Here is a 14203-nt window from a genome sequence, read left to right as displayed (position 1 = left end):
TTTTATGAATGTACATATTCTTCGGTAAACACTGTTAGAGAAGTTATATTGAATAAAGTTTCCTCGGGAGATCCTTATTGTGTCACGTCTGAAGCTATTTTCGTTATTCGTGGAATCTACTGTTGAAGGACATCCAATAATTAGGTGTGTCGGGATACGGGAAGAGATCCCACAAAATCTCAGCAAATCTGAACGGAACCGTAGAGTATAAGATGTAATTACATTAAAACAATCATGAATGCCCATGCATTGAGTGAAAAAAATCAGAGTAGATTGTATCGCACTTTTTTACTTTAACTTTAAAAGAATTTGAGTATATTCGTATAATGCAACTTGAACATAGTATTTATTTCTGTTCTCTGTTATTTGATCAATATTAGGGCCGACCTATATTCAGTGAAATGTAGTTGAATTCATGTTTGTGAAAATAAGTAATAATAAAGGTCATTTAATTATTTTCAGTTATATTCATACATGTGAGCTAAAAAAAAGTTAATGGGCGAGATTCAGTATAGCAATCAGCACCGGAAGGTTAAGACTGACATCTGTTCTCCCCCCTAACCCAAAACAGACTACTAAATGGCAAATCAGAACAAACACACAAAAAAAACATTGATTACTTTCAAATGCACCTACGTTACAAAGAATATAAAAATTACCATCACTACATTAATAAATCACAGTTCAAATTGAAGATGAAGATTAGTCAAAGAAACATACATAATTTTATTTTTAAACATCGTAAGTGGTAAATTAATAATGCTCAGATCGAACTAATTAATAATTCTCAGATCGAACTGATTATTCAAAAATTATTATTCAGTAAATTTCATGTGATCTCAGTAAGCACAAGAGAGAAGATCCGAAATTTGAAAAAAATTAATTCTTGGACTGTAGGAACATATTAAATCAATTTTTTTTCACGAAATCTATGAATTTATAATCAATAACATTATAAAATAATTACAGGATTCAGGATTGAATGACAAAAAGACCACAAGTCAAAGACAACTAGGTTTTTTATAATTTTTACTGGGCAAAGTTACCTCGCATTATGGGCTACTTTGCCTCTGCTCATAAAATCGATATAAAAAAGTTACGTGAGGAGAAACTTTTTGAAGGTATATGAAATATGCGATAATATGTAACATTTATTGAGCCTAATGTACTAATAAATCACATATAAGGTGACTTAAATGTACACCTTATGGGTAAATATCTCTAAAAATGTTCGGTTGATCAACTATAGTTTTAATGTCAAATGAGATAATGTTCAGGAGAAACGCATATTTTTTTTATTCGTTGTGAAAAACCATAAAAATTATTTCAATTGTTTTTTCAAAATATTGAAGAAATGTGGGATACAAAAGATGCGCTCTTGATTTTGCCTATTCCACAGAGCTCAGCGATTACGTATTATCAATATTCACCAATACACTTGAAAAATTTAATTACACGTCCCCATTAAAGGTTAGATGAAACTGGAAACCATTTGATATGACTGATGACCGTTATCATCAGGTCGCGAAACAAATTGTAGACAAATATCATTTCTTTACTATATTTCGATTGTGTTCTCGCTCGCTTTGCTAACGATTGATTGAAAGATTAGTGAGAACAGGTGAATATATAACTGTAATGCTGAAAAAATTACGAAAATTTCGTCACATTACTATATACTATATAATGCCGATTCAAAGCATCACTGATGAAAACATACCGGTACACTGTTCATACCCGATGAATCTATATTTGCCGAGTTGTTTTCGAATCGATCGTAACTTCCAGAGCCATCTAGAATAATCATCGGTACTATATAAGTGGGAGCTACGACGTAAACCGCGCAGTTTGAGTTTGAACACAATTGAGAGCTAAGAAAAGCGTTCAAAAGGTGAAATTAGAGTGTTAAAATGTCTCTGCTACCATTTTTGTTCGACGATGCATACTTGAGACGTCCTTCGCGACTTCTAGACCAGCGTTTCGGCCTCACCCTCGACCCAGAGGATTTTCTTCAGCCGCTGACCATCCCAAGGTCTCTCCTGGTATGTCCAGCTGGTTATGTGAGAAACTGGAGATCGGCATCTTCCCAGCAGGATTCCGGATCAACCGTGGCCTACGATAAAGATAAATTCCAAGCTAATCTCGACGTGCAGCAATTCAAACCGGAGGAAATTTCTGTGAAATTAACCGGAGAAAACACCGTTACCATCGAGGGTAAGCACGAGGAGAAAACGGATGAACACGGACAGATTTACAGACATTTCATCCGCAGTTATACGATTCCAAAAAATTGCGATATGAGTAAAATCGAGTCGAAATTGTCGAGCGACGGTGTTCTCAGCATCACGGCTCCAAGATTGGAACAGATGGAGGTCGAACACAAAAATATTCCTATCACTCAAACCGGGGAGCCTGCCAAAGAAATCAAGAACAAGGAGGCGGAAAATAAATTGAAGGAAAAGTAGTCTATTTTTTTTCGAAATATTTTAAAATATGTTTGAATAACATTGTAAGCTTATCAAGACTGTATTGTTATATTATTTCAACTTTTTTTTATTACTTGTATTAAAGGAATAGTATTAAAGGAATATATTAGAATAACGTGATTTTTTTACTGTTTTCCCATCGTTTGTTATTTCCAAATTGTGGCTTGTCGAAGTGATATTGAATTTTTTGTGATTGGTTCAACTAGTTTTGCCCTCACAACCAATTGAAGGATGACATTTAGTGAAAAAATTGTTTCATATAAAGGAAGTGGATGACAAAAAAGTATACTCATCAGAACTTTCTCATTCAATAACAAATTTCAGTCAGTATTTCCGTGAAAACGATGGAAAAGTTGTATTGACAGATTAATAGAATTTCAAGATTATTTTCTTCGAAGCGAACAGATTACAAAAAAATCAACTATGACTATTGTTGAAAAATACGAGTCTTTGCGTACTCTGTTCATATATTTGCACATTGCAAATGTTCTTGATGAAATTTCTCGTTATTCGGGTAATAAAATTGATTGAAATTGAAACTGGCTATTTCTTTTTATCCAGCATGAAATCTTATGTTTTTTGATTAGTCAAATATAGGGAATTTTTCTCAAACCAGGTGTTCAAATTTGACAGGATTAAGTTACCTTTGTTTTGTAAATTTTGATCATTTTTATCTGATATAACCAGTGATGTATCTGCATATTAATGTAAAATGAGCATACGTAAAGATGGATTCCATATTATTCACATATTAAAAAAGTATAGGGTCCATCACTGAGCCCTGTGGGACACTAACAATAATATCCACTTCGGAAGTATATAAAGTTTTCACGTTATTAATAACATTAACATTTCTTGATACCCTTTTTTGGGCGATAAAAACATCTTTCTTTAGAGAACATAAATTCCAGAAGTAAATTCCATACTGAATTCTAATGTAGGCCTGGGCATATTATAGTTTGAGTATATACTCAGTATATTTCTGAGCTTTCCAATTAGAATGCGATATAATTCAGTCGAGAGATCAAACATTTACACTGTTTTAAACATGGCAAACATTGATCCAAATACATTCCTGAAAACTTCACGTTTTTACAAATGGATTTAAACTCTAGCGATTCAAATCCAATATGAGTCGCTTCTTTCGCACAGGCAATGCTCTCAGAGCGACTTAAGGATTTTCCTGTAGTGCTTGTATTTTGTCTTTGAAAAAACAAAGGTTTTCACTAGTTTCGATATCACAGATAATAAGCTTTTTTCGTTTCCTCTGTCTGCTACATTATGGTTGTATAGCAGACAGAGCAAGCAGTACATTGTGGTTTTTCTGGGTTTATATACAAAAAATTAACGCCAAATCATTGATTCAGGTTTGCACAATTATATTTTAATAGAAATTAGTCCTTACTCTAAGAAGAGAAAGGAAGAAAGAAAAAATTATTTGAGTATAAATTGATGGATGTAGGAAATCATAATGAAAAGAGAAATAAAAATTTCTATGTTTTTTACCACTTTTATTTGTAACTAATGTTACTGCAATTTCGTCCTATGCGGACATTTTCAAACTTATACAATAAACTAACAATGATTCATTACATTCGCCATTATATACCACCCCTGCAGGTACTAATAGAAATAGAGGTACTGGACTTGATTGAGTACCTGAATTTACAGTTTACAATGCGGATGTGCCAATTTAAAAACCGGAGAGTAAATTAAATCGATTTGATCATTTAATAGGTTGCACCCGCAATGTTTATGCTTGTGAATTTCCAAGGATTCTAAGTAATTGAGTTTGCAACCCTTCCTTGCATAGTGCAGAATTTCCGTATCGTTTAGATTCGGAAACTTGTGGTTGCATGCCAAGGAATGGTTTGAAAACGTCGAATCATTTTTTCCCAGTCTGAAGGACCTTTCATGTTCAGCATACCGTTTTTGGAAATTTCGGCCACATTGTCCCACATAAACACTATTACACTCCGGACACTTAAGAGTAAAAACTCTGCACTATGCAAGGAAGGCATAAACACACAAGCATAAACACACACACAAGCATAAACATTGCGTGTGCAACCTGTTAAATGATCAAATCGATTTTATTTACTCTACGATTTTTAAATTGGCATATCCGCATTGTGAACTGTAAATTCAGGTACTCAATCAATGCCAGTGACCCTATTTCTATTAGTACCTATAGGGGTGGTTTATAATGGCGAATGTAATGAATCATTGTTAGTTTATTCTATAAGTTTGAAAATGTCCGTATAGGACGAAACTGCAGTAACGTTAGTTACAAATAAAAGTGGTAAAAAACAGAAATTTTCATTTCTCTTTTCATTATTTGAGTATATATTAGGTGGTCTGAGACGTTCTTAGGCTAACACATAGATGGCGCTACTAGTACTAAATCCATATCTTCTATATGATTTTTAGTTAACCCTAACCTTCAAAAGACATGTGTATACATTTCACAGCTGTCGGACTATTAGTTTGTGGGATAGAACATTTTGAGTGAAGCAACTTCTGTTAGTTTGAAGGAAATGGATAAAAAAGAATTTCGTGTGTTAATGCAGCACCGCTTTTTGGCGAAAAAAAATGGTTGAAGCCAAAGCTTGGCTTGATAAACACTACTTCACCCTACTTTCTGAAGTTGTGTCCCGTTATTAAGAAGAAATGAACAGCGAAAACTTAATGAAAGACAAAACAGCATCAGAAGTATAACCGATTAGAGGGCATCTTGTTGGTTGTAGAAAGAAAATGGTTAAATAAAGAGAATATCGGATGAAATAATTGTGAATTTTATACTTATCAATCATAGAAAACCTTAATTCTGTTTTGTTCTTGAAATCACACGTAAAAAGTGAGCCCTCCTCCTCAATTTTTTTTAAGATTATATATTTTTCTTTACAAATTCAAGGATAAAACTGTTTAATTAGAAGAAATGTTTTTGAGCAGAGTTATATGGAAGGCAGAACAGTACTTTTCGATTATAATCTACTTTTGGAGCGACTTCTCTAAAAAAATATCAAAACTCAACAAGTCACAAGAAATCGGAAATATCAGGTGAAAACTAGATTCGTTCTTATCGAATAGTTTTGGGGGTGAATCGTAAAAGTTCTCATCTACATGTATACTTAACTCCAATAATACGAAATAATGTGATGGTACTAACAAAACTTTCGAGAACTCATAAGTACTCAAAACTATAAATAATCATATTCAAAATCCTCATCAGAGGTGGAAAATTAATTTATAAGCTGCCAAGAAAATAAACGAAAAAAATTAGTATCCATTCTTTCACTTTGGAGCAGAAATAACTGTTACTTCATAACAGATATCCTCAGTAAAAATGTTCATGGTTCATATCCGATGAACGAAATTTTCGAGAACACTGGCGACTTATCATTCATTACATCTAGAGCCATCTAGAATGTTCGTTGGAACTATAAAAGCGTAATCCACTACAGCTCGCATCAGTTCAAATTGAAACGCGATTGTGTTGTATCATAAGCTACGAGCTACATATCTATTAGTGTCTCTTTGGTAACTTTTGCAGTTTGACGAGTTGTTATTGTGAAATGTCTCTGTTACCGTATTTGTTGGAGGAAAGCCTTTTAGGGCGTCCATCAAGAATATTAGACCAACATTTTGGCTTAACACTGGATCCTGATGATTTTGTTCAACCTATGACTGTTCCAAGAACTCTCGTAGTTTGTCCTGCCGGTTACTTGAGAAACTGGAGATCTGCAGCGTCCCAGCAAGATTCTGGATCAACGGTTACTTTCGACAAGGACAAGTTCCAGGCAAATCTAGACGTGCAGCAGTTCAAACCTGAGGAAATATCTGTCAAGGTAACTGGAGAGAACACCATCACCATCGAAGGGAAACACGAGGAGAAGAAGGATGAACATGGACAAATATACAGACACTTCGTCAGAACATACAAGATTCCAAAGAATTGTGATATGAGTAAAGTGGAGTCAAAATTGTCCAGTGATGGAGTCCTCAGCATTATGGCTCCAAGGTTGGAAGAGATGGACGTTGAACACAAAAATATTCCTATCACTCAAACTGGGGAGCCTGCCAAGGAAAAAAGTAAGAAAAAAAATGAAGAGGATAAGAAACTGAAAGAAAAATAAAATTGTCAGGAATTGAATTCAATTTTTTTCTTACAAGAAATGTATTATTTACTGAAGACTGTTTAGTTATAATTGATGTTTTGTTTTCATTTATAGGTTTTTCATAAATAAATTAAAGTTTGTTTGGCGAGTTGTTTCATTTAAGAAGGTTGCTGTATACATTTTTTTTTGTTCTACTAGGCGAGTTTTTTGCACCTTAGTTTCATGATGCAAATGAAAATACATTAACAATATTAAGAATATTCGTCTGGACAGGTCAAGTTGAAGAAGTAGATTGAAAATATATTTCTCATTTTTTAATAGTAATAGAATTAGTTTCAATCCTCTTCTCAAGATTGAAACTGCTAACACACTTATAAGCTGTTTTTATTGCATAGCACCTTTTATCCAGGAATCATGTTCACTTGTTAAATTACAGAATGAAGCACATTACAAAGAAAGAATAAAATGTGTTATTTTCCACTGATTACTGTCAAAAAATGCTTGGGGACATTTATTTGACAGCTTTCATCCACACTAAGGAGATACAAAATATAACTTACTGTTTTTAATGTAGCAATTAAAGACAATCAGATTAATTTCAATCCATGTTTCGAGTAGTTCCAAGTATAAGTAGTCATAGTTTATGAATTTTGGATTACCCTAGATCTTTTTGGTTATAAAATTAAATATATGAGGCTGCTTTTTTAATAACTTTAACAAAGGAAATTGTAGAAAGAACTAGACTGGTTCAGAGTTGAGCAGAGCAACTTTGATAACTACTGAAAGGTAAGACCATATTGAAGAGGAATTAACTAGCTTTTTATTGTTGGTTGCATCAAGTAGGTGGCATCGAATAATTCAACTACAAGTTCACTTTCAGGAAACTTTTAGTTATATAGCTATCCAGATTTACAATTCTTTCCCAGACTTCATGTAAAATAAGCTGAATTTGACCATTCTTTTAGAAAATAAGTCCTATATACTACAATTGAGAAAACAATCTGCTGATACTTATATAAAATTCATATGGCATTATTTTTTACTGTTGAAAATACATTTTGGATACTTCATCAATGCATTTGCTACTTTTTTGTGTGGAATTAACTACATTGCTCCTCCTGCCTGTACATGCACTTTTATCATAATTCAGTAGAGACACATTATTATTATTATTGCTGAATGCTGATTTATTATTTGAAATCTGAAAATGTGAATTCAAACCATTTTATTGAAAAATTATTGGCGCTCAAATTCGTTTTGTTTTTCCAACAAAAAATTTCATCTACCAAAATTCGTTCTTTCATAATCGATACTCTGCTAAGACATAAACTTCATAATCTACTTTCTTTTGAGGATTATCTTAATTTATTTTGTATAACACTACCAATTAACAGGTGCAAAATTTATGTTTTTGAAGATATTTCTTCAAAGCAGTCTTCACACTTACACTGTAGATTGGTGTGAGTTATTGCAATAATTTATATTTGTTGGTTCTTCGGTCACATAGATTTTCTTATTCATCGTAAGTAATTTATATTTTTAATTAGGATAGTTAGGCATATTGATATATCCAAAGCAGAGAGCTAATGACAAACTATGTACTTTTCTGTAAGAAAGATGAGTGTTCACTCGTTATCAAGAGCGTGCTGACTTTTTTTAATGGAAAGGGAAGTCTTGTGATAGCTTGTTTGATAGGTAAGTATTTCAATTTTCTATGTATCTAACACTCTTTCATTATTGGAAATCTATATTTGTTACAAGTATCTGCGAACAAACGATGAATATCATATCAAGAAAAATTGTAAGCATACAAATAGCAAACCAGTTGTTCTCACCAAACATTTGAAACATTTATCATTCACTTCCTAACAACGACAAAGTCTGTTCACTCTTCATTTCATACATTATAGAATGTTCCTGGATCTATTCACGAGTTCTGAAACGAACTGAGGTCACAAATAACCTTTAAAATATCAATAGGTGTCAGTTCAGGTGATTTAGTGGGCTATGCTAAGAGACCTCTGCCTGTTTATATATTTGGCAAACCCAACAGGCTGGTTCAAAAGTGGCTAGATGACAATTATCCAAACCGGTGGATATGCAAATGTGGTCCCCTATATTTTCCTGCTAAATCACCTTAAATGAAGCTTTTAGATTTTTTGAGGAACTTTATGAAATCTAAAATATATGTTTCACAATCGCTTTCTATTCCAGAGCTCATGGATAGAAATGGAGGTGCTTGCCACAAAATTAACCTCAGAAACATTCCGTGATGTAAGAAATGAATTTGTCAGAAACTGGAGTGAGTTTTTCGAAAATAACCCAGTGTTGGATAGGGAATTGAAATTCCTATCAAATGATGTACCATATGAAAAAAAAATTGGTAGCGATCTTTCGGCGACAACTGATGGAACATTTTCTTTATCAGAAAGAACTAAAACTTATACCTGTTTTCGCAAATTTTGTTCTAATATCAAAGAATTTGTATGAACAGTCTCTCAAAGAGGAAACCCTACAAACTTTTTTTGCTGAAGCTGAGCATATAGTTAATTCCAGGTCCCTTTCCAGAGTGTCAAGCGATCCATCCGATCTTGAAGCAATCACTCCCAATCATTTCCTTTTGGGGTCGTCAAGTGGAGAATGGAAAAAACGCAGGTGTGGCTTGATAACTTGTGAAGACGTTGGGTCGAAGTATACTTACCCACATTATCAAAAAGAAGAAGAAAACTCAAAAATCTATCCTAGTTAATGATGTTGTTACACTAATTGATAACACTCTACTAATGTACGGTGGAAGATGGGGTGTGTAACTGCAACTTACCCAGGTCCTGATAGCAAAGTACGCATCGTAGATGTGAAAACTTCAAATGGCAAATACAGGCAACTGGTGACAAAAATTTGTCTATTGGATCTAGAGGAAAAATAATTCCTCTAGCAGTGGGGAGGATGATGAAACTTGTAATACAGATTTTCAAATTATTCAATTAGTTGCTTGTTTTCTTTTTTTTGCTCACCTAATAGTTGTTATAAAAAAGAATAGACTCTCAGAAGTTATTTTGGAAAAGTCATTAAAATGCCAAAAGGCCCTTTTCAATTTAAACATAAGTACGAGTTGGCAAAAATATTTATCAGAATATCTGAAGCATTTTTATTCAAGTATTTACAAACTATGTACAGACTCATTTTATTTGAAAATAAGGTAAGCAAAAAAAAAGAATTTATATCTTCATCAATTCGTAACATTTTTTATTGAAGTTTCAATTAACTTTTTCAACAATGGTACTCTTTCCACCGACACATCTATACATTTGAATAGATCTTCATCAGGTAAAGGACTACCCCCCGGTTTGTGAACACAGCACAATTCATCATCGTTCTTCACAACTATTGTTAAAATACCCGTACACAGATCTTCCTCTTCCACTGTAGGATCTGCCAGGATGATTTTGCTGTAAGAGTAAAAAACAAGCATACAGAAATGAAAGTATTTTACACAACAATCATGTTTTATCAAAAAATGTATTATCTTCGAATGAATTAAATAATAGTTTTTTCCAAAAACTATTCTGTTCTATAAATATACCGCTGTGAAGCTGATAATTATATTCAAAATATCAATTGATTCTCTAACGAGATATCTGTAGTAGTAATTTATTTATTTAGGTTGCCCTAATGTACAAAATATAATAAATAATGTGTAAGTGTAACTAACAATAATGATTTTTATATATATTTTACTTTTTTCTATATATACATATATATATTTATTATCTGAATTTTGTTTCTTCCTTTCCTCGAAAAATTCCCACATTTTCTTTTGGGTAATGCTGGAGAAGTATTAGGTTGTTTCAAAAGTTTTGTCCGTTTTCATGTCATGTGTATTTGTAATTTCATATCTCGATAAATATTTATTCCACTGTGTCGTGGTATATATTGATCGATGGATAATTTTGAACTCCATACAGTGATGCTGTTCATTTTTTTCAGAATTTTATTTTTTGCCTCCTTTCAGTTCATTATTATATGATCTTTGAGCGATTTTCAGCCAATTTTTCACTACGAATTCAAACTGAACCAAAGAGCTGCCAAAAAGCCCTAAAAATGAAACAGTCATTTCGCAATAATGGTGTTAATGGACACACTGTTTGACATTGGTTTGCGAAATTTCATTCCAGACATTTTAGCCTTAATGATGAGCCCCCAAGTGATCGACCTACAGTAATCCAGGATGAGGATTTGAGGACTTCGGAGGAGACTGACTCATCACAAACAGTGCTTGGGATGGAGAAGAACTAGGCATCAGCTACCACGCAGTTTTTATGGTTTGAAACATATTAAAACGGCCAATAAGCTCGAAAAGTGGGTGCCCAACGATTTTAGCAATCAACAGCAATGGGGAATGTTCCCCAATTTGGGTTATTGCAGCAAATGCAAGTTTGAACAAAATAAAGTTGAGTTTAATTCATGAGTTTTAAATTCACTACTAAAAGTATTAAAATTGATGTTTCAAATGTTGGGTTTTAATTTTTAAAGGGATTTGTTTCTAATTCACATATTGGCAACAGCGCCTATATCAAGTTGAAATAATTTATACGTACCTAGATATTCTACTTAAAAAAAAGAAAATTATCTTTATAAATCAACAATTAAGGTGAAATATAAATTATAGTTCAATACCACCAATAAATAAAAAAACTTACTCATCAAATATTGCGAAAGTAGTAGATACAGGTGTGCTGTGGATAGTGAGATATTTTCTATGATCCGCATCAACTTGGATATTATCCAAAGCTGCATCATAATTAACCACTGGTAATGTAGCTGAAATGTAAAAATTCAAAATTGAACTTCCACATGAAAACAAAGGGAGATTTTAATAAATTCATTGTAAACAAAATATTCTCAATAACTTGAAAATATCCTTTTGGTGGTGAGGTATAATTTCCCATGCAATTTTTATATATTTGAACAAGATATATAACTATATTCAAAGTCAGAGACAGACTTTGTAAGATCTACTGATTTTAATTTCATCAAGCTCTCAAATTTGACTGCAATTTTTGAAGTTTTCCTTGAGATGACAGAGTCCAAAAATGTAATGCCAAATTTCGTAGATTTTACTCAACTTTGAGGAAGGGACATTTTGGATGACAAAAAATAAGGCAAAATTCTCTATTTTTTTTTATACACAGATAAATAGGACAATGATGTGGCCATTGTCATTAATTTTGAAAGACTGTCAACAAAACCAATGAAAAAGTATTTTGTAAAAATGGCATTTACTTTCATGAAGGATTATGAGGTCTTTACTGGAAAAGATAAAAGTTTGAGACAGTTAAACATTTTCAATGAAAAAAAGAAGTGACAAGTAAGTAAGGGGCCATTTGCGATCACCAGACAAAAATATGCAAGTCCAATCACAATTATTTTTGAAAAAAATAATTACCTAATAATGTGTTACAAATTTATATACATAAATATTCAGATATTCGCCTGATGTACAAAATTACTGACAAATAGGATATTTTTCTTTAAAAAATGTATATTGACAATAATTTTACAATCTGTTGGAATAAAATTCAATTTCTCAGTTAGCAAACTAGGATATATTTTCAAATAAGTGCAGACAGGTGTACAGTCACAATATTAGTTTTGCTAAAGTCATGTGAGTCTAGCTTGGACAAAGGATAAACATTTCTTAATCGTATCACATCAATAAATTGATGGATGTAGCCGTTACTACAGGTAGGAGATCATAATGAAAAGAGAAATGAAAATTTCTATGTTTTTTACCACAGTAACGTATCACATCAGTTTTCTTCTCATTTAATGGCATTGCTAATGCTTTATTTCAAACTATATGTTGAAATTTAAGGAAAAGTAACTTTACCTGTTTTCAATGCTCCCATTAGTGCTATAACAGAGGCATCTACCACCGCACCATCAAAATTCAAACAAATGAAATCTATATAAAGACACCACACCAGTTTATCAGGAAAAATGCAAAGATCTGTTAAATCAATGCATTTGGAGTTTTCTATTACATCTGCTATGAGTTGACTTAATACCTGGGCTTGATCACTGGGGGGACCTGGGCGAAACTTTGAAGAACATAAGGGAGGTAATTCTAGATTTGGTACAATAAAACCTTTATCAGCAGATTCAGCTTTAGGTTTACACAATTCCTGAAATTTCAAATAACTTTACATATTTTGTCTAGTTAGCTATAGTATTACAGATTCATACAATATACTTACAGCTTTAATTCCACACACTACAGTAGTCTGGCCAACTTTAGCTATAGCTGACCCATCAGCAGTATCTAAGGACCCAACATTCAAAATAATTGGCCTAAATTTATTAAACTCTCTACCATCAGGACGTATTTCGTGTGCTAAATAATCACGGTAATACTTTATAGGATGCAAAGACCTGAAAATAGTTTTCAATGTTTCTAGTACCATAATATATGTCATGTGTTCTTTAAAGGACTTTTTTTTTGTGGAGAACTTAATATTTTATACTGTTTTTTGGGTTTATAACCTTCCAGAATCTGAAAAAATAAAAGTTGAATCAATAGTGAATTTGCTGAAGGAAAAGTATCAGTATTTAATTTTTTTTCAATTTCTAGGCAAAATTTATATTACGCAGTAACTTTTTGGGGTGAACTTCTTATTTTGCCCTTTACTACACTTCAGCACATTCTCTATTGATTTAGCTTTAATTTTTACAGATTGTGGAAGGTTGTAAACCGAAAAAAAAAAGGTATAAAATATGTCATGTTTTCTGTAAATTATGTAAAGGCAGATATTTTTCAGCTCAATGATAGATTGTTATTTATTCCATCTCTAGTGATACACACTATTCAAATAAGATTTACTGAATACGTACTTATACTGTTCTGCCATTTTAATTTAACTTCTCAATTCAATAATTCAAAAATATTATGGGGAATTTTTGCACTCTTCTTCTTCTTTTTTATTGCACACTCTTCTTCTCCTTTTTTATTGCACACTCTTCTTCTTATTAATTTTGGTCCCGGCTTCCAGATTTGGCTTATGACCAGTGCTCTTCATTATAGTAATAACTATAATAAAAACTTTGTCCAAGGAGTAAAAGAGCCTTGTTTTACACAATATTGTACTGCATTTTTTTCTTCTTAATATATTTTCATTCTCTGTTTTTCCATCTCTCCTCCAACATATTATTCTATATGCAAGACATTTATTTATAGCAGGTAGACTCTTCCCGCTTCAGGGCAGCTGTGGAGCATTATCACAAACCAAAATGGTGTCTCGTATAAAAAGAACCCAGGATGGAAAAAGTAAAAGATGGGATTATTACACACTTAATTAGCAAGGAACAAGAAATAAATAACAAACAATGGCATAAAATAGTACGCAAACGTTTTAGCACATAATAGGAATTATTCTGTCATTAACATGCCTTCCCTAAAACAGTGTTGCCAATATCAAATATCATACAGACTCAATGTTAATTATAGAACGATGTACACGCTTCTGTAGAGCATGGATAGTGTTATTAATTTTCAGTGTATTGAGGTTCAGAATATAAAATTATGAATATTTACATAGAAAG

At 32.5% G+C, this 14203-nt stretch overlaps 3 protein-coding genes across 3 annotated transcripts; 2 read left to right on the top strand and 1 right to left on the bottom strand.

The window, feature by feature from the left end:
* Positions 1-1825: 1825 nt before the first annotated feature.
* LOC111517402 (protein lethal(2)essential for life) lies at positions 1826-2601 on the top strand. The gene has a single exon (XM_023173589.2). The coding sequence runs from the start codon at positions 1911-1913 to the stop codon at positions 2463-2465; it is 555 nt and encodes a 184-aa protein (XP_023029357.1). The 5' UTR covers positions 1826-1910; the 3' UTR covers positions 2466-2601.
* A 3339-nt stretch (positions 2602-5940) lies between these two features.
* LOC111517326 (protein lethal(2)essential for life-like) lies at positions 5941-6749 on the top strand. The gene has a single exon (XM_023173474.2). The coding sequence runs from the start codon at positions 6062-6064 to the stop codon at positions 6620-6622; it is 561 nt and encodes a 186-aa protein (XP_023029242.1). The 5' UTR covers positions 5941-6061; the 3' UTR covers positions 6623-6749.
* Positions 6750-9738: 2989 nt separating this feature from the next.
* On the bottom strand, positions 9739-13651 carry LOC111517237 (exosome complex component RRP43). The gene is made up of 5 exons (XM_023173354.2): positions 13496-13651; positions 12862-13036; positions 12495-12789; positions 11305-11425; positions 9739-10053 (listed from the first exon to the last, which is right to left on the bottom strand). The coding sequence occupies exons 1-5, from the start codon at positions 13510-13512 to the stop codon at positions 9834-9836; spliced, it is 828 nt and encodes a 275-aa protein (XP_023029122.2). The 5' UTR covers positions 13513-13651; the 3' UTR covers positions 9739-9833.
* Between the last annotated feature and the right edge of the window lie 552 nt (positions 13652-14203).

The sequence above is a fragment of the Leptinotarsa decemlineata genome, unplaced genomic scaffold (assembly GCF_025532065.1).
Source record: "Leptinotarsa decemlineata unplaced genomic scaffold, Ldec_3_MD MMD2_tig00026336_RagTag_RagTag, whole genome shotgun sequence".
Lineage (NCBI taxonomy): Eukaryota > Metazoa > Arthropoda > Insecta > Coleoptera > Chrysomelidae > Leptinotarsa > Leptinotarsa decemlineata.
This window is presented reverse-complemented; position numbering and strand designations above follow the sequence as displayed.

Bases quoted from the DNA above. Each gene is read 5' to 3' on its own strand.
- LOC111517237 (XM_023173354.2), bottom strand. The intron at 12,790-12,861 runs GTAAGTATATTG...TTGAAATTTCAG, and splicing joins TAGTGTGTGGAATTAAAGCT to GAATTGTGTAAACCTAAAGC. The intron at 11,426-12,494 runs GTAAAGTTACTT...TTTACATTTCAG, and splicing joins AATGGGAGCATTGAAAACAG to CTACATTACCAGTGGTTAAT.
- LOC111517402 (XM_023173589.2), top strand. From the start codon at position 1,911: ATGTCTCTGCTACCATTTTTGTTCGACGATGCATACTTGAGACGTCCT.
- LOC111517326 (XM_023173474.2), top strand. From the start codon at position 6,062: ATGTCTCTGTTACCGTATTTGTTGGAGGAAAGCCTTTTAGGGCGTCCA.